Source organism: Strix aluco, chromosome 9, assembly GCF_031877795.1.
Source record: "Strix aluco isolate bStrAlu1 chromosome 9, bStrAlu1.hap1, whole genome shotgun sequence".
Taxonomy (NCBI): domain Eukaryota; kingdom Metazoa; phylum Chordata; class Aves; order Strigiformes; family Strigidae; genus Strix; species Strix aluco.
Genome location: NC_133939.1, coordinates 20,910,418 through 20,933,196, shown reverse-complemented (window position 1 = coordinate 20,933,196; position 22,779 = coordinate 20,910,418). Strand labels below are relative to the sequence as shown.

Genomic DNA, 22,779 nt, shown 5'->3' with positions numbered 1-22,779 from the left:
GAGTGTTCTGGAAGTCTATTACCTGGTTGTTCGGTTAGAGACAGAACTACAGAGTTGAGTACAAGCTACCATATCAGGGCTATTCCTTTCCCTGCCTCCCTCTGAAGGTTAGGGTACTAAAAGCTTTTAATCAGACCTCGTATTGATGCTAATGTTCAGACTAGGAAATGGCAAGATTCTCATTTACTTGATTACACCACCAGATGAGACCCAGTCACTTTAAGACATCTTGTTTTATAAGGCTACACATCCAAAAAATTCCAAACCAGGTTTGAAGGCCTGTTTCAGAAGGAATCCAACACCTTGGGGAGCAAGCTTGGTTAATAGCCAGCACCAGCTCCACCTAAGTCACAAGACTGACACTTTCAAAAGAACTGAGTGGAGGATTTCACTCAAGAGAACACCGACTCCTGAAGTCCTAGAGAAAACACTTGAATCTTTTTGGCGCCTTTTGATGAATGAAAAAGTTAAGATAGGATCAGACAGGAAATCCCGTTCTCTAGTTTTGTCTGGCCAGCCAGTAGGAAGTACTTTATCACATACTGAACACGAGTCAGTATGAGAGGAATGAGCCAAGACAAAAGCAATGGAAGATCACTACTTTAAAAATAACTACTCGACTCCCCAGTTTACATCTCCACAGCCAGAATGCCCTTTAAATTAAAAGGCCTTCCTGAATAAACATCAGTTCAAGCAATCCTATCTTTAAGTGCTTTAAGTTTGCAGGCCACAAAAAAATATTTTTGCCAGAAACTGCAGTAACAGTGTCCCTAGCCTCCCACACAACATATTCTCAAAATTTGTCTATAATCCAGACGGGCTTGGCTCAGTCACTGTGATACCTATTCATTAGAGGAACTTTACAAAGTCAGATCTGGCATATGAATTGCTCTGAAGAGCTTCAGCTAACAAGTATTCAGGACTGAAATGAGTTAGTACAGCAGAGGAGAGGCAAAGTTTTGTAGGCAGTAGTTTTCTGCTTCAGAAATACAATGCTTCCTTGCTCAGCTCTGTGTGGAATAACTTAGCCTTAGAACAGCTACTTTACTCTGACTTAGTTGACTTAGAACAAGCCAAGAGATTTAAAGCTCATTAGGTGAAGCCTTATTACAGACACCATGTTGACTGCTACTCCATCAACGAAACTGTGCAAGCCTTGACTAGCTACTAGTTCTACCTCAATTTTTAACCTCCACTGAACAATCCATAACCAGAAGGAACACAGTCTTCAGACTAGAGCAGTCTGAAGGCAGACTGGCTTGAAAGTTTTTTGTAATTCATGGCAAAAAGTTATTTCACAGCACATTCTACCACTATTCATTGTGGAGACCTGGTACAAACTATTTTTTCCTAAACTGGACAGAAGGAATTCTCTCATTGGACTTTGAATTAACACCTACCAAATCCCCGCTCACATTAGCTATGTTTTAACTCTGTTTACTTCAATTACTAACTTCCACCAAATGCGTAACACCAATGAAAACCCACTAGGAAGAGTAGTGTTGTGCAAGAAAGCCACTTAAGGTTTTCAGTCCAAGCTGCATCATCACTTGATACTGGGTTCCTTATAGCACTATCCACTGCCTATAAGACACCAAATTTTTAGTAAGGTCCCTTCTGGGAACCAGCAGCCTAGGAATTGTACAGATCCAGTCTAAGTGAGCATCGTAACACTTGTGTGAAGTGCAACGAGACACCTACAAAGACTTTCAGTGCTTCCCACAACTTTCATTACCCAGTGAATCTAAGCTTTTTACAAACAAGGCTGCCATACAAAGTTGGGGGACAGAATGCCAGCTTTAAGCATACAGCCGTGGTTACTGTGAGACTGCTTGCAGACATAACTTTCCAAGACCACAGACAGTCTTCTGCATGCCTGTACCTGACACTAGACATGTGTGTTTGAAACCAATTCAAGAGTCCTGGTTATAGTGCATGGCAGACAGCTCCCACATGACTGCTCCTGTAAAGTTTTAACGGTTACAGTGAGGCTGGTAGACTCGCACAGTGGGAGTCCATGTTGCTGAAGCATTTGGAGTAACAGCCAGATCTCTACCATCCAAAAGAAAGTCCCAGGTTTGCCTGCAGGCCATCCTTTACTACCACCTGTAAGTGACCAGGGCTTAACAAACGCTTTTTCTTTATCTGAACTAAGCCTAGAGCAGCAAGTTGAGTTGCAGTCTTACATGCATGCACAGCTAATGCAGAACAAAGCAGCTCTGGGTTGTTGTCCACACCAAAATGAGACAGAAATGCAAAGACCAGGGATGCAATAGAAGCACTTACCCAATGTCATCCCGGTAGACTCGAGAGATTAAAACCTCTCCTTTGTGATTATAGATGAATAAGCCTCCGATCATGATGGAATTTTAGTCTTCTCTTCCCATGTTGCTTAAGACCTGAAGTAAGAGAAGGCATATATCAGTAGGCTGCATGGCAACAAGTGGTACAGCCGCAACAGACTTTGACACCTGCTGGCTACTAGCCAGGGCACAAACATCTTTTGTCACACACATCCTCAACCAGAAGGCAACTGTTACAATACCTGTGGTGGTGAGGACCTTACAGCACACATCTTGATGCCACGAGAGTAATGAATTTCAGCAGATTGCAGGGAAGGACAAGTGGAGGACATGCTCAGAAATATTCCTGAGAGTCTGATGGTGTGGGCTACTTCACCTAATTTATCTTGTTACTTCTGGCCAGGCTAGCACACGGCTGAGGCCCAGAAGGGCAGCTAGAGACTCAGGAGCAGCTCAGATGCTGGAAGCAACTGCCTGCCTCACACTTACACCTGGAGAGGAGAGTACAGAGTTCCGTAAAGGACTATTAGAAACAGTGTTTTACTCTGGAGAAGAGGGAGGTAGCCTTATTACTGCAGTCATAGATTACACTTTGATCTGGTGGGATTTTATATGGAAAAGTGTGCATTTCCAATGCACAGTACAGACTGTATGTACCACAAGAAACCTAAGCCCTAACTACACGCCAGTTTCTCAGGATCAGTGTTCCCTCATGTTTGCTGTAGAACTGCCCCTCAAGGGCACACGATAACAAGGACTCAATGAGGAAGCCCACCGGGAACCAGCTGCCTTGTTCCAGATGGAAGAAGCCACTGCAGGAATCCTGACAGAGGCCCAGCTGAGTGACTTCCTGAGCTTGTCTGAAACAACTCAAGAGCTTAGGTCTAGGTGAGTACACACAGCTGCCATGTATCCTGTAACACACGAGGGTCTGAACGCGATTGCAATCTGCAGCCAGAACTGAAGCTTAAAATTAGCACTGAAATAGATGTAGGCTTAATTCTCATTTCATTCATCAGCATGGATGGATCAAGCCTCAGGTATTAGTAGTAACTGGCCTATTCCCTGAATGCAAGAAAAACCACAGGCCTGGAACTACAAGCAAATCAGAGACTCTTTATTTCTCCTATAAAGTGTCTATCTCCCCAATGACCGAGACACAAATTGGATGCAATTCATACCTAGTCTTTTTGCATACAGTTTACACAAGTGTTTGAGATGTCACCAAGTCTACCACTGTACAGCAGGCAGTTCTTAGCAGCAAGTACACCTTGGTTTATTACCATTTTTACATAGTTTTTATATAGCAACATTACAGCCTTTGCTGATCCCTAGCAGCAGTACTGAGTAACAATTCAGAGTCCAAACTGAGAGCAGTTGGGCCACAAAGTGCCATTAGAGTGGGAGATCTCAACCATGACCCACTTGCATTGGGGGCTAGTGCCTCAGAAGTTACCCTCTTAAACTGCCAATCTTCTCTTTCTTCAAAGGAAGATTGTTTTGAAGAGAACTACAAAGCTAGTAGACATTGATGCAGAAGACTTTTTTTAAATACACAGCTACTTCATCAGATCCCATTCCTATTGTCATATGCAATTCTATTCACTTAGGTCCAAGTCATAATACTCACTCTAGCAACTACTTGGTTGACTTAGTCCAGAGAAGAGCACTACAAATGCAATAGGGCAAGCCTCGTGACTAGGTCTTGGGCTGATCACATAGGTATTTCTCAGTTTTGGCACTGCAGAGCATTAGATAACCAACCATCTCCACACTGCTGTCAGGGTGGGTTAGCCTACACCCACTTCTCTGGGGCGGGTGGAAAGGACAGGGAGAAGCTAGCCTAGAGATACATGCTGACAGCGGACTGATATGTGCTTGCTCAAGAACACAGCAAAAACAAAGTTAAAGTGACCTGGCCTCACATCAGCTCAAAGGTCAGGGCAAAAAAGAATATAAAATCAATACACACAGAGGGACAAAAGAACTTCCAGGGTAGAAACCTCGAGTATTGAGAGTAACGTACCCTCTAGAAGTCATGCTCAAGAAACTAAAGTAGCTGCTTATTTGAAGGAACTACTGCAGACATGAGTTCTGTGCTAAAAGAAGATTACAGTGCAGCCACTACTTTTAATTTCAGAAACACAAAAAAGTTTAAATTTCATACGCCTTTACACCAACATTTTTAGCTACACCTAATGAGTCCTCAGAGAGTAACATTACACATACTTCTCTGCCATGGGTCTTCAGGTACCAGATGGCTGCTTCTGCTCATTAAAAGGAACAAATAATCAAAAAGTCAGCTGTTAAGTCAAAATAGCAAGAAACAGACAGACGAGCAGTTTTCTCAAAGCTCAATAGTGAGCTTCCTGGCTTTTATTCCTACATTCTGCTGGTTAAGTGTCTTTGGCTACTAGCAGGCTGCCTCCTGCCACTTGTCAGTGGCTTCATGTGGCACTGTCATCAACATTTTTTGATGTCTGAGACTCCACCTAACACAGAAGAGGTTTTCAAATATGTTTTACTTCCATTCCCATTAGTGACACTTTATAACTTCACGATACAGTATTTCATTTACTTTCAGGATAAGTCTCTGTATTAAGACAGAGGCAACACACAGTCTGAGATTCCCATGTCGTTACAGAGTGGGAAAAGCCACCTGTAGCTGCTCACTGTTCCACACAGGGGGACTGCGGCTACACAGCGTGGCTGGCAGCAAGGCTAGCATCCCCAGGCCAGAAGACAGACACAGTCCCATTGGTCAACAGAACAAAACGAGGTTCTCAAATTTAAGGAAGTGGCTGTACCACAGACTCATGGCTACTTACATGGAACACACACGGCCCTAACAGGCATGCAGGAGGCCACTGAAAGGTAACATGCAGGGCTAGAACCCAAAACATGGAGAATATCTGTTTGAGTATAAGCTGCCCAACAAGTCTGGCAGATGCTGAAGCTGTAAGTCAGCAAACATTTGAAAGATCATTCACACAGGCCAAATGATTAAAAAAAAAAAAAAAAAAAAAAAGAACCATTATGAAACCACAATGAAAGCAACTTGTTGCCTGCTCTAGAAAATCCATTCTTAATTAGTATAAGAGACAAGGATGTCTTTTCAGACTGCTACAGTGCCAGCTTCCACATTCAAATATGGACTATTGCTACCAAAGGTGAAGAAGAGTTCCTGCATCCTCTTTAAGACTTGCATTATATAGAATAGTTTCCTGGAGGCTTACGCAACTGGTCAAAGCTGGATCATATAAATCCTACAAACCCTTTCCAGAAGATTCCTAGAAAGTACATCCTAGTCTTAAAAAAAAAAAAAATAATCTCCCTCTCGGGTTTAATGCTGCTAAAGTTATTTGTTTCACTATTTTTAGCAAAAAGGAAACGTCTGCTTTGATGAGCAACAGGATCAGACAGACAGCATATACAAGACAAACCCTCTTGCTAGCATGACAAGCCAACCGCTTTCTGAAAAAGCCTTGATCTGAATATTTACTACATTATTATAAAACATGTAGAAGACTGCTGATTAAGCTTCATGTTGGAAATTAGAAGTCTTCTCTTGGGAAGATCTACAAACTTTAATGTTGATTGAGATAATGAGGCTATGCTTTCTGATATGTTAGAACATATTCTGCAATAGCTTCACAAGTTACAGGCAAAAATATCAGCATTTTTAACTGCATCACAGTACTAGGCAGCAGAGTCAACTGTTTGCTTATCTTATAGGTTAGTAAAAACACATTAGATGGAGAGTAGATACAGCATGATTCAAGAGCTTTTAGTCTTCAAAAAAATTCTTTGTCAATGCAGTGAAGGGACAGTCAGATAACTGAGAGGACAGGCCAAGAAGACACTCCCCAGGAGATCCCCCTGCAACGGCTTGTTTATTTTGGAACTCTCAATCCATCTCTTTAAAGTATTTGCTCAGTTTCCTCTCAAATCTCTCCATCAGCAGCATCCCATGGGAAAAAAAAAAGTCTACAGCATTTTAACTACTGTATAAAACACCCTCCTTTTTGTTTTAAGCCTGCTTTTTCTTCCCTTCCCCAGATTTGTTTAATGGCTTTCAGTTCAAGTACAGGACAAAGCAATTAAGAACTAGCCCCCATACCCTATCTCCAGGCCTCTCGGGATTTTGCAGATCTCCTCCACTGGTTTCACTGCCCCTTTCTCAGAATGAGATGTTCCCACCTTACTCAGTTGTTCTTCACAAGAGAACTGCTTTATGCTTTGGTCTTTCTCAGTGCCTTCCTCTACACATTTTCCTTCTGGAAGTGAGTGCAAAACTGAACAAGTTATTCAACATGTAAGCAAACCATGATACAAACAATATGACAATCATATATATGCTGCTTTGATCTTTTCCTAGTGATTCTCAATATCTTACATTTTTAAAACCACCTCTCAGCAAGAAGCTAACAATTTCATCATCTATCATACTCCAAGATCACACTGAAATCAGTCTTCAAGGTGTTTAACCACATTACAGGTGAAGCTAGAATTGCTTTTGCTCCCTAATTCACCCACCTGCTATATGCATCATTGTACATTTATGTACCTTGAATTTAGTGTGCTATTTTACAGTCCCATCACTGCACCTCTATGCCATTTCTGACCTACTTTGTCCTTACTAATACCTTCATATCTAGACACACACTCCCCATGACTACTGACCAGGATTGTTCTTAGTGCAAATCCTCACTTGCTACAAACTAGGAGCATGCAGAGAGATTTGACACAAACCAGCTGATGCATACTAGCCATGCTCCCCTGGTAATGTAACTCTATATTGAACAACTTGCTGGAAGTCAGAAAGGGACTGGCTCTGTGCTACATGAACCTCTGGTTAACACCTGAGGTGGTAGTTTCACTTACTACAGGTGTAGCCACAGGATCAGGACCATTCTGCCAGTTTGTTTTATAATAGCAGCCTACCAGCATAAATATACCTGAGAGATATGCACTAGCATTATTTCACATGTAATAGCAGCTTGCCTCCATACCAGTTATGATTATCCCCAAGCCTGAAAAAAACCCCACAATTTTACAGCTCTGTAGATTAAACTGGATTCACATTTAAGTGCAATTTATTCAACTTGATTTGTGTGAGACAATCCGTAAAGTGTTTTCAGGTACCAAGCAAAGTCACATGGGCTAAGGACAGTGACTACAAGGCAACAGTTTCAGATGACAAACCCAACTGTACCAGCTATCCATCGGGTCCATGTGGTAAATGAAGGACACATGCAGTATAAACCTCTTGCTGCACTCCCACCTAACGACATCAGGGACCAAAGAGGTCTCAAGTACACAATTATAAGCAGACTTGTCTTGCTCCACTGGATTTCTGCAGTCCAGCATCTTGAAGAGCTCCAATTGTCACAAGCACAGACAGCACCAACGCAGCTTAGAGCGAGCTTGGTTCGGTGCAGTGCCAGTCTCTCAGACAGCCTTCACCAAGTTTGCCCACGATGGAAGTTCAGGGAACACCAACAACACTCCAGTCTCCTGCTCAAGCCTTGCATTACATCCCTCCCAGACACAAGATCACAGTGACCGCACTCCCTCCCCACTACAGTTACTTCCATCAGCTAATGGGAGCATGTCCACACAGCTGGAAACTCAAGATGTGGAATGACTAGCCCAGAGATATATGAACAGATGAGATGAAAGCTATACAAAGGGCAGCACACAAAAGAAAGTTGCTTAAAGCTTAACAAGAAGAATGGCTCTTTAAGGGGACAATGGCTCTCCTTGAAGTGGCTGCAGTGAAAATAAGCCTGCTTTGTTTTGATTCTCATTTGTGTTTCAGTACAAGTTTGTTCCAACTATTTCAAGGTTACACTGCAACTAGAATGAGGGTTTTTAGCGGTACAGTTCCCAAGTTGCTATGATCTTTCACACGTTTTTAAATAACGAATAGTTTTCTTTCCAGATCAGCTTTGAAAACAAAAGATCCTAGTGCTTGCAATGGTTAAGAACTGCAGGGAACAGGGCTTAAATTAATTTGAGGCTGATATTCAGTGACTCATGGCTGCTGGAATCAGAAGGCCCTAGAAGAAGAAATCCACCACAGGAGATGGGTTCATCTGCTCGCTGTGCATAAGCAACATGACTCAGAAAGCTTCCCAGCATTGCTCAATCAGCTTTCCATGACTCATTCTGCTCCTCTCCACAGTCAGCCTTTTCTAGGGAGCTTGCCCTACACTGTTTTTGAGTTTCCTCGGGCTAATAGCTCACTGCAGGACACAGTTTAAGAGCAAAGCCCATCATTTCAACTGTTTATCACTAAGTGCCTGGAAACCAAGATGACTCTAGCTGAAGCCTTTGGGTTAATGGTCCGTCAAACTGCATTTTCAGAGCTTTGCAGCTCTGCTCCTTCTGTTTCACTAGTTTGAACATATGGTGACCCACTCCACACTGCTAGCTACAGCCCTGTTTTCTAGTTACGGATTTATTCTAGTTAAGGTACAGAGAAGATCCATGTATATGTTGAATTCACATCAGCTGGTGACTAATCACCTTAATTTAGGATCAACAGTCCTCTGCATTGTTCAAGCAGCTAGCTACTGGGGTAGGAGTGAGATCTAACATCTGAATGCTGCTCCTACAAATACCTAAGGCTTCCTACTCTGCTGCCAAGTACTCACATTCTCATATACTTCTATTTCAATCCATAAATAGAAAAGAATCATGAAGAACATCACAGACCACATACTTATACATGCTTATAAACCCACTAGGAGTTAAGGCTACATACATGGAAATGCCTTTCCAGAATGCCTTTTCACTCAAGTGAAAATGAGAGCATTAAGATACACTTTTATAGCAACTGCAGCAAAGTTACAACATTAAGACAGCCAGTTAAAAAAAAAAAAAAAAAGAACATGCACAAAAATGAAATGCTGGGATGCAGATTTGAATGCATTTCAGCAGTTACATAACTGAAAATCAGCAGGATTAGCTAGACCCAGAATGACTGACATGGTAACATGCAACTTCTTAAATCAGGCATACTCATCTCAAGCCATGTCACGGCTCATGCTGTGCAGGGGATGTGCCTTAGGGAGTATCCCTCTCTCAAACTATCATCACACATTAGACAAAGCCCCAGAAGCCAGTCTGCAGCACATCAGCTGCACACCATGACCAAGGGAGTCCAGAGAAAGATAAAGACTCAGTAAAGCATAGTAACTCAAAAGCTGCTTTTGTCCACCGATTCGATCATAGATGGAAAATGCTCTATTTATTAGCTCTGACCTGAAGACAGGTGGTTCTCCAAGAGCCACCAGACTTTGCCCTTTCAGAACTACATTGTGCCACACACTTGGAACGCGTGGGTGCAGTCAGGCGCACAGGCTCAGGCAGCAGGATCCTGTTGCTGGGCTCTCAGTAGCTTCACATATTCTGGGATGCAACAAGTGGCTGAACTGGGAGTTACCTAGTAAGATGATGCACTAAACCTGCATTTAGCAAGTGGAGATTCAGCAGCTCCCTCCTGCAGCATGTAAGAGCCCAGCCTTCCACTTCCATTGCCTCTTCATGGATTCTGACCTAGAATAGCTGTAGAGAAATGAACAATATACAGCACAGAGCTTTCTTAGACTAAACAAGGCAGACATAAGGAATGGACTAACAAGCATAGTTTGTTCCCTCTGTGGTGGTCTGTCTGTATCTGAAGCAACTCTTCCAGAAATGCCACAGCAAACAGTAGCAATTCTCCAGTCTTTGTCCACTGCATTAGCCTCTTGTGGTCTCTCTACTTGAGAAGCCATAGCATCACACCAGTAACAAGACACCACTGTTACCAGTCATCTGTTCATTAGGGCATGAAAGGCAAAGTTGAATTCTAGCCTAAATCCCAGATATACAGACATTCAAACAAGTGATTTTCTCCAAAGATTTGTGCCATTATCTGAAGTCTTTCAGGTGATGTCATGTAGACTTTAATCCTTCCCTGCACTAGCAGGAACAGTGCTGGCTTTAACCTACACCACAAACTTTGGAATAGTTGTCTGCCTTTTATAACTGTATTCGCACAAATTAAAACAAAAAAATAAAGAAGCTGATCTGCTCAAATTCATTGCTTAGGAAAAATAGTGAATTGTTCATCAGTTTTCTGTAGTGGTATGAGGCAACATGACTGCAGTAACTGCAGCTTCATGTACAGGCAAGAGATGCTTGTTCTAGCTCTAAAAGAATGAGGCACTGTCTGGAGGAAATATCATTTGCAACATGCCTACAGCCTACCAGTACTGGAGCCTCCATAAACTTTGGTCATATATTGGTATTTGTGCTTTGTCTGTTTCTCTAAGTTCAGTGCAGGCAGAAGCTGCTGAACTCTTGAGCCAGGCCTGGCCGCTATCATGGCAGGTCTGCTCAGCAAATCTTCCATGTTCTCTCTTCAGAGGTGCAGTGGTAACGCAGCAGCTCAAGAGCAGCTGGACAGCAGGGACAGAAGTTCTAACGCTGCCCCTAGCAATATAACTACAGTTCCACATTACCACCCAAGCACCAGCAGCCTCAGGATTCGGTGAGCTCTGGTAGCATCCCGATAGCAGAGTGCATTTGTCCATTCATTTTGGAACACACCTTTGGGATCAGCTGTGTTTCACTAAGCCAGCTGTGCGGGTGCTATTTTCACTGCAGAGATACCTCTCCGGGCAAGAGTCTAGCACTAGAGGTGGTGAAAATAAGCACGTGACATGGTCTGCCTTCAACTCAACCCCTGACAGGAGCAAGGCTCTGAGGGTTGATCAGCAGGCTCCTGCTCATCTGCACAGACACAGCCCCACTGTGAGACAAGCCGTTAGCTTTACCGAGTTTACTGGGCCATCAAGTACAGGATACGAATAAACACAAGATGATCAGTAGTGAGCCCAAGACCCAGCTGCTCTGGGCTTTGTCACTCTCATTAAGGGGCTAGAAGTTTCCCACAGCACAGACATCACTTAGTTTGAATGAAAACAGGAATGCTTACTTCTCTCATCTGCACAGCACATCTAGGGAACAGCAATCACAAGTCAGTTAATAAGCTGATGTAAAGCAACCAACCCATTTTAGGAGTCTATTAAAAGAAAGTTTGGGTTCTGACTTAACAGTGAGACAGACTTCTGTGCATTAAGGAGCTTATTTAACTAAGCAGTTCAAGGTACATTAGCTGCTAGAGTTCTCATCCAGGAAGAAACCAGGAGAGGAATTGCAGCTCTCACCCAGGGGGCTGAGGGTAAATCACCAACTGTAACAATTTCTGCATTCCAGAAATCAGTATGATCTTGGACAAGTGACAACAGTTGAAGCAGGAGGGGGATTAGTCAGGCTGCTCTGGCAAACTGGAGTTATTCAGAAACCAGTCCTTTCAGGCTAGCGCTAGCCATTATCAAACCAAAAGGCTTAAGGCTTACAACAATGTCATCACCCCACCAGCTAATCCAAGCGTCTAAGCTTTGCTTAGAGGGCTGCATTAGCCACTTTCCAGGAGACCATGGGCTGCACTTGGTTTTAAACAAAAGTAGCTGCAATCACTTCATCCTGAGGAAGACAGGCTGCATAATTTAATTAAGAGGCACACTGTGAGCTAAAGAGCTATTGAAATAAACCCATCAGTTTCAGAGAGACTGTTCCTATTTTAAACCCAATCCCATAAATCCCCATACCCAGTGGGCAGGAAGAGAAGCACGTTCAACTCTTACCAGGCTCTCCTCCCACAGTCTACTTCTACATGCCATACTGCACACAGCCAGTCTAAAGAGTGACAAGAGATAAATACTGACACAGGGAAACACGAGAAGCTCCCTTACTCTGGTAAAACATCACAGGAACAGTATTTAACACACCTCTACACCTTATTTTGAGTACAACCTTATCTGAACAGCCCCAATGCCTTCTTCCATTTCTACCAGTTCTTCCAAGGCAGTTTTTTTTTAAAGTCAGTCTGAAGCAACTTCTACTTGCTTTTCACTCTTGAGCTAGAAACCTGAACAGTAACTTGCATTCTATTCATCTCCTAACAGAAGAGGTTAGAGACACAGACTGCAGTTTGAGTAAGAGCTTATATTCTGCAGACCAGTAATGGTCTAGATGCCCTGACTTGTCAGTGTTTCTTTCTACAATAACTGTAGAGCAGATAACTGCATTTCACATCCTGTGCCTCAGTCTGCAAGCTTTTAGCTGAGCTGCCAACTCCTGCTGAGATGAAAATAATATATGGCTTGCTAGTAACTTTTGACTCTGTAGGTCATTCACTAAAGGAGAGAAGCTGACTCTGCCATGCAGACCAATTATATTTTGGCACCCCAGGCTATATGTCTGTCCATCCTCCAGTTAACCCTAAGAACAGCCTTTAAATACTCTAATGGTCTTTAGTAGTATAAGCTTAGAAAACCAGTGCAAGATGTTGTGCTGCAAAAGACAGTCTTGGCTTTATTATTTCTTGATGCAGGGATGAGACAAGAAAAGTTTAACTAGGGTCACAGGAAGTTTCTTTACAAAGCCCATTTTGTTTAGTGATTGTTCCCATTTCATCAGGGGAAAAAAAAAAAACTATCAAACCAGAGTGCATTTCCAGTCATCTGTGCTTCAAAGAACTCGAGATGTAACGCTTCACAGCCTCAAGACTCAACTCTTCAAAGGCAAGAATTGTGTTCTCTCAGGAAGAGGAAGCAACCGGCCATAATACCCTTCAAGGATATTTCAGATGCTCTCTCTGGAAGAAAACATGGCCAGTCTGCAGCCCAAAGAACACCAGGTATCTTTGTCACTAGATGTCAGTAACATGGCACTTCCTACGGCAGAGAAGTGATGCCTCCCTTCTGACAGGGAAAATATGGAAGTAGGCAGTTTGGCAGCATCTTGTCAGATTAGCAATTGTCCCTGCAAGCAAAGCTCACAGGGACAAGTACAGCTTTTACTATAGGAAAAAAACCAGTAGCTACAGCTCTGATAGCATTCAAGCAAGCGTTGTCCAAGAAGACAGCACATGAGTCCGCATACAGTTAGAAACCTGTAATACCTAGACTTCCCAGCCGCAGAAGCCATCCAGACTCACCTATCTGGGAAAGTTCCAGGCTCAGATTTTAGCAGCCTGAGGCTAAAACTTGACAGTAGTTTTGTCATACTAAAGCAAGCAGAAAACATATCATGGAATCACACAGCTTATGGGGAGAAGACTAGCTCAAAAGCAAGTCATTTCCTAGTGGGGAGAAAAGTCAACTGCGCTGGACAATAAACACAAGCTGTTTCCTGCAGATGTACTGAATCCGAAAAACCTGATCCAGGGAAGAATGGAAGTGGAAACACATCTAAAAGAGCCGTTGGATAAGAGCCCGTTTTAAGCCTCAGAACAAGCACAGTTTAGCATCAGCAGTGCTACGTTCTGCCTCAGCAGGTTTTCCAGGGAGAAAGCTAGAGGGTGCAAGCCATGACCTAGCTAATTCACGTTTGTATCAGTAGTACAGCAAAATGATTTTAGGAGAAGTTCCAGCCCGATCTGACTACAAGACCTTTGCTCGGGCTGACCTAGCACATCGGTGCAGGCCTTCCCTAGCCGTCCTGTGCCACACAGAGCTTGACTCTGTCCCCACCCTCACCCGGTTCAGCACCGCAGGGCTGCCACCCCCAGGTATTCCAGGCAGATCGCTAATTAACAGGAACAATTAATAAACCTAATCAACCCCAAGTAACATGAGAGCGGATAAGCCAGCCTCAGCGGGGCTGGGGTCACCGGGGGCTGAGGAAAAGCCCTCCCGGGGGAGCCCCGCTTCCCTCCCACACGGCTCCGCAAGGCGCAGCCCGGCTCCGGGGGGCACTCCCGCGCCCCTCCTCAAGGACAGCCGGCGGGGGACCTCGCCCTGCAGGACGACCCCCCCGCCCCACGCCTGTCAGGGCCGCGCCGCGCCCCGCGGGGTAGGCCCGCGGACCCCCCACCCCCGGCGAGCGGCGGGGTAGCCACCACCCGCGGTAACTCGGCCACAGCCCAGGCGCGGCCGCAGAGCCGAATCCCGCCGCAGGAAGCCGCCCAGGGAAGGGAAACGGGCCTGCGCACCCCACCAGGGAGCGCGAAAACGGCCCGGGGCATCTCACCTGCCGCTGCCCGCCGCCGCTCACTGCCCAGCGCCCAAGATGGCGGCCGCCGCCCCCCCCTTCCCTCCGCGCCCCCCCTATCACTGCAGAGCCGCCGTCGCGCATGCCCCGCCCGCGCCCCGCCGCACCACGCATGCGCCGCCGCGGGGAGGCGGGGCTCGGCGTCCGGCCGCAGCGCCGGGCGGGGGCGGGAAGGTCGGTCCCGCGCGGAGTCTGCCGGGAGCTGTAGTCCCGCGGCGCGGGGTGTGCTGGGAGTTGTAGTCCGAGGAGCGCGGAGGGAGAGAGCGCGGGGCGGCGGCGCGGCCACCGTGTCCGCGCGAGGGGCGAGCGGCGGCGCCGGGGCTCCGGGCGTGGGGACTCCCCCTGCTCCCCGGTCACAGGGGTGTGCCCGGGCGGGGAGGCTGCTCCTCCTCCGCACGCACGTAGAGGCCCGAAGCCACCGTGCCCCTCCACGGCGCTGCTGGCTCCCACGGCCCCAGCACCGCCCAGGGCGCTGGGCCCACGCACCCGCGGGGCTCGCCCGCCCCCCTCCTCGCAGCGCGGCCGAGGGGAGCTGCACCAAGCGCCGCGGCCGCGCCCGCTGTCAGACTGATTCTCCCCCCCCGCGGTGCACCCGCGGGAAACGGGAGACACCCGGGGACAGCGACCGCCCGCGGGCAGCCCCGCACCGGGGAGCGGCGGCAGCGGGAGGCCGGGCCGGGCCCAGGTTCGGGCCCTCGGCACCCCGGGAAAACGGGCTCAGCTGGAAAACAGGCACGGGGTGCCCTCGTCCCACTGGGCTCCGGCTGCAGAGCAAAAGGCAGAGCAGAAAAGAAGAAGCTGGGGAGGGGAAAAAAAAAAACAACACAAGGCAGGAGTCCAATAAAACTATGTTTATAAATAAAAACAAGGAGATTGGTTTTGTTTGTATAAAACCCAGGGGGCAGGGTAGGGCAAGGACGTGAGCAGTGGCCAGGGAGGCTGCTGGGTGGCATTAGGAATGGGGGGGACAGGCGGCAGCTTGCTGGTGCCCAGATCGGGGGACAGGAGGATGGCAGAGAGCAGGCGCGGGGCAGGCTGACTCCGGCGGGCCGAGGGAAAGGCGAGGCTTTAGGGAGTCACGGCGAGATGAACTGATGGCACGCAAGAGCTGGCAGAGAGGTTGTAGGGGCAAGGCAGACCCCCAAGGAGCAAAACACATCTCCAGCATATAAAAACTGCAAACATGAGAAAGACAGGAGGCAATGCCTGCAGAGAAAGCCATGGCGCGGCGGTAGGACAGGGTGCCAGCACCGACGGGAGCAGGGTCGAGCGTGTCTGTACTGTACCGTGCTTGGCCCTGGGCATGGGGAAGGGGCTGCCCCCAGCCCGAGGCACATCTCTGAGTACCCAGAAGAGGAAGTAAAAAGGGCAGGGAACGCCGGAGCAAATGGACTCAACTGTCCTGGCACATCTGTGGGCATTGAGCCCAGATGCCACAGTTCAGGCTGCAGACTCCCTCCCCGGAGAGCTCATGTTGCTGCCAGGTGCTGTTGACAGCCCGGAGGGAGTGGGGCCATCCCACCTCCATCCCAGAGTCTCATCCCTCCCGGCAGCCAGGCCAGCAGCGCTCGTGGTCCTGGGCAGAGTGGGAGGCAGACTCGGGCCCTTCACAGGGCAAATACAGGGGACCTCTATGTTTCCCCAAAGCATGAAAGCAAACCAGTTGTGGCCCTTCCTTGCCTTCTATCTCCATCGAAGCCCTTGAAGATGTCACACTGCTGAACGTGACAGCAGGAGGGAGAAGGCCACAGCTGCCACCAGCAGCCCCAGGCATGGGACAGCCCCTACAAATGGGACAGGCAGCAGTATGTCCAGGCAAGAGGGCAAAAAGGAGGATGGAGGGAGCAGAACTCTGCCCTTAAATCCCCCCCAAGTACACAAGGGCAGGTGCAGGGCCCCGAGTTGCGCAAGACTGCGCAGGCACCCACCACCACTCTGGGTTGAATACAGAGGTACAGCCCCAGCCCTGAGACTCTCAGCCCAGGCAAGGTAAAGGAGGGTCCTGCCCTGCGGCAAGGCCAGGCTCAGACCTGGCCCAGTGTGTGGGCAAGGGAAGGGAGGCAAGAGGCAGCATCCCTCCACTCCCCAGAGGCACTGAAGCCCTGGAACATTCATGCATTAGCCAAAAGGCAACTACAACGGGATTTAAAACGCATATATAAGGCTGGTCCCTGCTCCCCTCTCAGGGCTGCGGGAAGGGCAGGGCGTCTTCCGCAAAGGGGAGGAAAGAAGCCATCTTCAGCGCCACGCGTGCCCAGCGCCCCTGGAGCTCTGTGTCCTCCTGTCGGGCCACGCCACGCTCCAGCTCTCCCCCCCACGGGCGGCAGGCTCAGAGAAAGTCAAACACCCCGTAATTCTTTGCTGCTTGATAGAAGAAACACAAAAGGGTGAAAAGAAAGAAGAGATGTTTAGGGTGGAAGGACCGAGGCAGCGGTGACACACGGGCAAGCAGCACAGGGCGCTGGGATGGGTGCGGATTAATGGGGTTAGAGAGGACGGCAGGAGGGAATTACCATTGGCAATACACAAGTCTGGTGGCGGGATGGCCTGGCAGCACCCAGCAGGCCTGCCAGGCCCGTCCACCCCGCTCGAGGAGGGATTAGAATCGAGGTTTAGTTCCATTTATTATTTTTTTTTTCCCTTTTTTTCTTTTCATTATCAAGACCAAAAAAAAAAACCAAAAAAACAAAACCCAAAAAACAAGGGGTGAAGCCAGGGCTGGTCCTAGGAGACAAACGACGGGGATAGAGGGGGGGAAAGGAGGGGCAGCAGACAGACAGGGGACGGGCGCTTCACATTACATCCACAAAGAACTCACTGGGGTTGCCCATGGCCATTCGGAAGGACTGTCTACTGGCTGTCAGTTCGGGGGGCACAGAGGCCAGGTCACGACCCGGCGGTGCCCCGGGGGGCCCCATGGCTGAAGGTGGTGGAGGCATCAGCAACATGGGGGGGCTGAAGAGAGGGGGGAGGCCGGGCGGCCCGTACGACTGCTGGCTGTGGTGGCTGCGGATGCTGTGAGCCAGAGAGTGCTGGCTACGCTGGCTGTGCTGGCTGGCCGGCACCGAGCGCTCGCTGGCCGCGCGCTCACGCCGCATGCTGCTCCTCGTGGTGTGGTCCGACTCGCTCCCGCTGCCACCTGACTTGGACTCCCCGGTCTTCTCTCTCTCCTTCCTCCTCTCACTGCCGCTGCGATTGGAACCGCTGCTCCGGCTCCCTGTGAAGCAGAGGAGGCAAAGTTAGGTGACAGCTCAGACAAGCCCGGAAGAAAGGATGCTCCTCTAGCCAAGAGAGGACTACAGCACGCTGCAGCACAGCCGTGCGCCAACACAGTCCGTGCTCTCAGCCTCCTTTCAACTCCAGATCCCACAGTCCTTCTGAGATGGCTTTTGCCCTGGCTCCCCCCCCCGCCACCCCAGGACCTTGCCTAACCAGCCTTTTCCTGCTGCTTCCCTGTACTGAACAGGGCATCTGCGCACCCTTTTAGTCCTTTTCACTCACCTTCACTGTGCTGGCTGCCTGCACTGCCCCCTCCGTAGCTATAGCCCGGGTCAGGGAAGCCGGGGTGGGGGTTGTATGGATGAGGTGGTGGATACTGATACGGGAAAGCCATAGGCCAGGGTGCAGCTCCTGGGTGGGGGAGCGGAGCCAAAGTGTCCTGATCAGAGGCACCGCTGGAGCCATCGTGATCATGAAGAGAAAGATTAGCCATGTCTGCAAGAAAACAGAGAAGAGGGGTTAATCCAAATGGAAAGAAAACCATGTGTGATGAAGTTGTTCCTCTCTGCCCCTGCTGATGGACCAGGACCGGGTACACAAGGAGACACAAGTTGGCACTCTCCCTGCTAGTCAACACAACCATTTGTTCTTCCTGGCTGGACAACAGCCAGGCTGTGTGAGTCCGAGCTGCCATCCTAATACAGAGACCAGCTTGGGGGGAAAGGACCACATCACAGCTACAGCTCACCCTGCCAATTACTTCCCCCCATGCCTCTTATTTGAGCAGAACCCAGTAGTCTGAGCACCACCCCCTTGCAAGCACTGGAAGTTCAGAGCCCAGAGACAAAGTCAGTAAAGACTAAGACTCCGCTGTGTCTGCCTAGGAGAAAAGATCGCATAGTAGGGGACACTGACCACGCTGCTTCCAACTTCACCACTCCAGCAGCATGACAAGGCAGCTGGGATATCCTTCATCACTCTCTAACAAGGTGTGTAGAACAAGGGGCCCAGTCCGATGGCAATGGCTGTAGCTATGTCCCCATGATGTCAGCAGGGCTCTGCAGGACCTCTACCCCTCCCATCCTCTCCCTCCCACCCATGCCAAGTGTCATACTTCCACAGAGGTCCCCGAAGATGTAATAGCACTGCTCCGAGAAGGTGATCTTGTTCACGGTATGTCGGATGTAGCCAGCCTTCAGCAGATTGCTGGCATATTTGCGGGATTCACGACGGTCTGTAAAGCCCTCCACGTGGTGATAGAGCCAATCCACCACATCCGAACCTGCCACCAAACATCAGAGTTAAATACAGCAAGAGAGGAAGACAGTGGCCCTTGAGGCAGTGGGCCAAACTGGAGCCAAGACAAAGTGGGCCAAAAGGTGAAAAGGGACTGCACAGCTAAAGGTTCAATTTGTGACTCTGGCCTGGTCAACAATTAGTTTATGGTGACAGAGATGCTCCCTTGGGCATCTGCTTGGAAAACAGGCCACTCATTGCCCAGTCCCTGCCTCTGCTGCAGGCAGCGCAGTCTCTTACCGATGAAGGCATTGGGGATGGTGATCTTCAGCCACATGCGGTCACGCACCTCCAGGCCTGACTCTGGTGAGGCCATGGCTTTGACAATGGTGGCCATGTCGCTGTGGATGGACAGATGAAAGTCATCGAGGCCTGTGGTGTGGACGAAGGAAGGGAGGCAGAGGTGAGAAAGGACAGAAAAGACAACAGGGCCACATGGAAGCATCACACACAGGAGGAATGGGCCAGGGAACAATACATCGCAGACAGCCTTGGGGCGCATGCTGTGTAACCCCCCTTCCAGCCTTCCAACGTTACCCGTCACGCATCAGCCATTTCCTCTGTGCAAAACCCAGGCTAGAGTTTCCTTCTTTCCAGCCAGTCCCAAGCAGCTGAGATCCAAAAGCTGCCAACTGAGCCCACACAGCCCAGAAAGAGAATTCTCTGCTCCTCACATATTTACAACAAACTCCTGGCTCTTTGCCCCCGTTCAAGCTCTCCAGACCCTTAGCTTCAGGCTCTGTATACTAGAATCACCCGAAACCTTCAGAAAGCAACTAAAAGAGCCCTGTGCTTAGCAGGACCCTGCCCCACTTGCAAGGCTCTTTGCTCCCAGTTGCCTCCTCTCCTGCCCTATCTGCTGGGAGGGCAATTGCTCCAGGGACAAGCTGAATCCCTCTGGCCCCACACTCTCAGCCACTAACACTGACTGCCCCGAGCCTTTCCTCTGCACCTGCCATAGCTCCTGGATTGCTCCCAGACTCTCCTACTCTGCTTATGTAGAAGGCTGAAAAATGTGCTATTAATTCACCCAGGCAGAACTCCCACTGATTTAAGTGCCTGCCTGGTGAGAGCTGCCTCCCTCCTAGTCCCTTGGCAGGGCAGATCTTGCCCATCCCAGCTGTCCCCAAGCAGATGTATTGCTCCCTTTACAGCACAGCGAAGGCGAGGAAGCCGTGCAGCGGGTGGAGCACGGAGGCACAAGGACTTACGTTCGGTCTCTGGGATGGAGCTGGTGATGGAGGAGCTGGTGGAAGTGATTGTGCTCATGGATGGACTCATACCGTACGCTGGGTAGGTGCCAGTCATCGCTGCCGTGTGAGACACCCAGGCTGCCGGGTCGATAGGCCGGATGGGCTCACCTGCATTGAAAAAAAGAGTCAGTCAGTAGCTATAAGAAATTATCCCCTCATCAAATCAACCTCTGGGGAGGGACAGGGACTCAGCGCAGCCCATTCCATCCCCAGCATCTGCCGGGACTCACCCGGATCGGAGCATGGAGAGTCTGGCCCAGCCCAGATCCGCTGGGGAGCAACTGGGAGAGAAAGAAGAGAGGGAGGGTCAGCAGGAGAGGTGCAGAGGGAGAGATCCCCCTATGGCTCAAGGAGGGGTTTCTCTTTCCTCTGGCGCCCCGAGCAAGTGACCCCCCTGCCCCAGTGAAACGCGTCCCCAGCGTGATGTGGGAAGGAGGGCTGGGCTTATGGGCATTTTGGCCTGGGAATAGGACATAGCAGCCTCCTAACAGGAGAGCTGAAACCCCATCAAACCCCAATTCAGTGCCACATGGAGTCACACACACAGGGGAGGAACAAGACAACAACCAAGTAAGTGCTTAAGGCAGGGCTCTCACATGAGCTGGGCACCAGCGTTAAGGGTGGGTCAGCTATCCACTTACTCCTGGGTAACGAGAAGCAGCCCCGGGGGCTGGGGTCCCAGCACTTGGCCACCGTCAGGGTGATGGGCCTGCAACAAAAAGGCAAGAGTTAGAACAAGAGCCCAGTGGCACAAACCCCTGCGTGATGGGCAGATGCTGTATGCTGGCCCTCTCCTGTCAGGCAGGGAGAAGCTGCCAGTAAAGTGCCTGCGTCTCTCTCCAGCTACGGATTTTCTTAGTGGCATGGACAAAATTATGTGACCCTGCTGAGGGTTGTTGATGACCCTAATGACACAGCATCCCCACAGAAAAGGGGCACAGACCCCAATTCACCAACATTCTGTTGGCTGCAACTCTTGCTTTGGGTATGAAAACCCAGGAATCAAAGCAACACCAGAAGCCTAACTTCTGAGCTTCTGCAGAGTCACTGACAGAGGTGGCTGGAAGACACGACTCACACAGCCCAAGCACACACTGTACAGCTGCCCGTGGAGGTAAGGAACAACCCGAGCACTTACCCCGGCTTGTGCACAATTTCCCTCAGCACCCGCACAGCATCATCGTTGCTCATGTTCTCAAAGTTGATGTCATTTACCTGCAAACAACGCAAAGAGGTGAGTTCCAGAGATGTGACCAGAGGCTGAGCTCCCCACTCAGCTCAGCAGTGACTCAGCTTCCCTCTTCCAAGCGCAACTTCCTGGGTTTAGCCTGCCAAAGTGCACAGGGAGGCTTCTGGGTCTTTTCTTACTGCTTTCCCAGGCCCAAAGATGGAGGTATGTGGGCGTGAAGTACCTGCAAAAGCATGTCTCCTGGCTCAATCCTGCCATCAGCTGCCACAGCGCCGCCCTTCATGATAGAGCCAATATAAATGCCTCCATCCCCACGCTCATTGCTCTGTCCCACAATAGAAATGCCCAGGAAGTTGTATTTCTCTGCAGGGATGGAAAGAGAAAGAAGTAAGACACCATAAAGCATCAGGCACAAGCAGCCCTGACCTCAGATAAACCACATGCTAATGATGGTCGCTTGCACTCGTGTCCCAGAGAGATGTCCTGGGACGCAGAGCAACTCTTGAGAGACCAGTGCTTCAAGACAAGCCACTTTCCTACAGAACCCATCTCCTCACTCCTCCCCACATGTTCTCTCTTTGTCCCCTCCTCAGTTCCCTCTCTGAGATCCAATTTGCTCTGGAAGGACTGTAGGTTCCATGCACAGCACCCACTTACCCATGTTCAGTGTGACCGTGATGATGTTCAGGGACATGGTGGAGTCTGTGATGCTGCTGAAGGACGATGACTGCAACATAAGTGAAATCTGAGATGTCCTCCTGTGCCTTGGTAACATTCCCAGCCCAAGCTCCCTCCACTTGTGCTCCCTGCCACTCCCTGTGGCACCACAGCCACCACCCACAACTCCAGCCTTATGCTGGGAGCTTTGCAGAGCCAGAGGGCATCAGTCACAGTCCTTATGACCTCTCCACAGCCTGGACAAGGTCTGTGGCCCCAGCTCTTGAGGCTACATTGGCTTGGGAAAGGTTTACAGCACTTTATGAATTCTCAGCACTTGGACACCACCTGTCCCCAGCTGTACCCACAGCAAACACAGCTGAATTCTTGATCAGCCCTGGAGCACTGAGTGGGGAGACCCACCAGGCACCCACCTTGCCCTCCCCAGGACACCCAGCCCCTGCGTACCCGCTCAATGCGTGGAGCCTTCTGTTTCCGCCGGCGTCGCTTGTGCCTCCTCATTAGACGGGAAGCACTGCTTTGCTCTGTCGAACTGCTAAACCTAGAGGCAAAAATTGAAAGTCAGCTCTTCTGCTGCCAGGGTGGTGGCTCTGGCAGCAAGAGAACCACAGAAATGGCACAGGGAATAGAGGACTGCAGGAGCAAATGTACATGGGGAACAGAAAATAGCAGAGGGGGCTACTGGGTGAGGCTTGAGACAGAGGCAGACCTGAGCAAGGACCCTGGAGCT

At 49.3% G+C, this 22,779-nt stretch overlaps 2 protein-coding genes across 9 annotated transcripts in view; both read right to left on the bottom strand.

Moving 5' to 3' along the window:
* AP2M1 (adaptor related protein complex 2 subunit mu 1) overlaps positions 1-14,484 on the bottom strand; it is a 29,578-nt gene extending 15,094 nt beyond the window's left edge. The window contains exons 1-2 of the mRNA XM_074834127.1: positions 14,394-14,484; positions 2,287-2,399 (exon numbers count right to left, since the gene is read on the bottom strand). Of these exons, the coding sequence (XP_074690228.1) occupies positions 2,287-2,360 (74 nt within the window). The 5' untranslated portion in view covers positions 2,361-2,399; positions 14,394-14,484. The remainder of the gene's footprint in view (positions 1-2,286; positions 2,400-14,393) is intronic.
* Positions 14,485-15,250: 766 nt separating this feature from the next.
* The window catches only part of DVL3 (dishevelled segment polarity protein 3), a 33,370-nt gene continuing 25,841 nt past the window's right edge, over positions 15,251-22,779 (bottom strand). For 3 of the 8 annotated variants that reach the window (XM_074834118.1, XM_074834126.1, XM_074834125.1), the window contains 12 exons: positions 22,497-22,590; positions 22,029-22,098; positions 21,595-21,734; positions 21,321-21,397; positions 20,779-20,891; positions 20,413-20,463; positions 20,141-20,290; positions 19,170-19,301; positions 18,748-18,915; positions 17,916-18,128; positions 17,233-17,631; positions 15,251-16,775 (listed from right to left, as the gene is read on the bottom strand). In XM_074834118.1, coding sequence (XP_074690219.1) covers positions 16,744-16,775; positions 17,233-17,631; positions 17,916-18,128; positions 18,748-18,915; positions 19,170-19,301; positions 20,141-20,290; positions 20,413-20,463; positions 20,779-20,891; positions 21,321-21,397; positions 21,595-21,734; positions 22,029-22,098; positions 22,497-22,590 — 1,639 coding nt within the window. In that variant the 3' untranslated portion in view covers positions 15,251-16,743. Of the gene's footprint in view, positions 17,632-17,915; positions 18,129-18,747; positions 18,916-19,169; positions 19,302-20,140; positions 20,291-20,412; positions 20,464-20,778; positions 20,892-21,320; positions 21,398-21,594; positions 21,735-22,028; positions 22,099-22,496; positions 22,591-22,779 lie in introns of all 8 variants that reach the window. The other 5 variants (XM_074834119.1, XM_074834121.1, XM_074834120.1 and 2 more) reach the window with 5 other exon arrangements.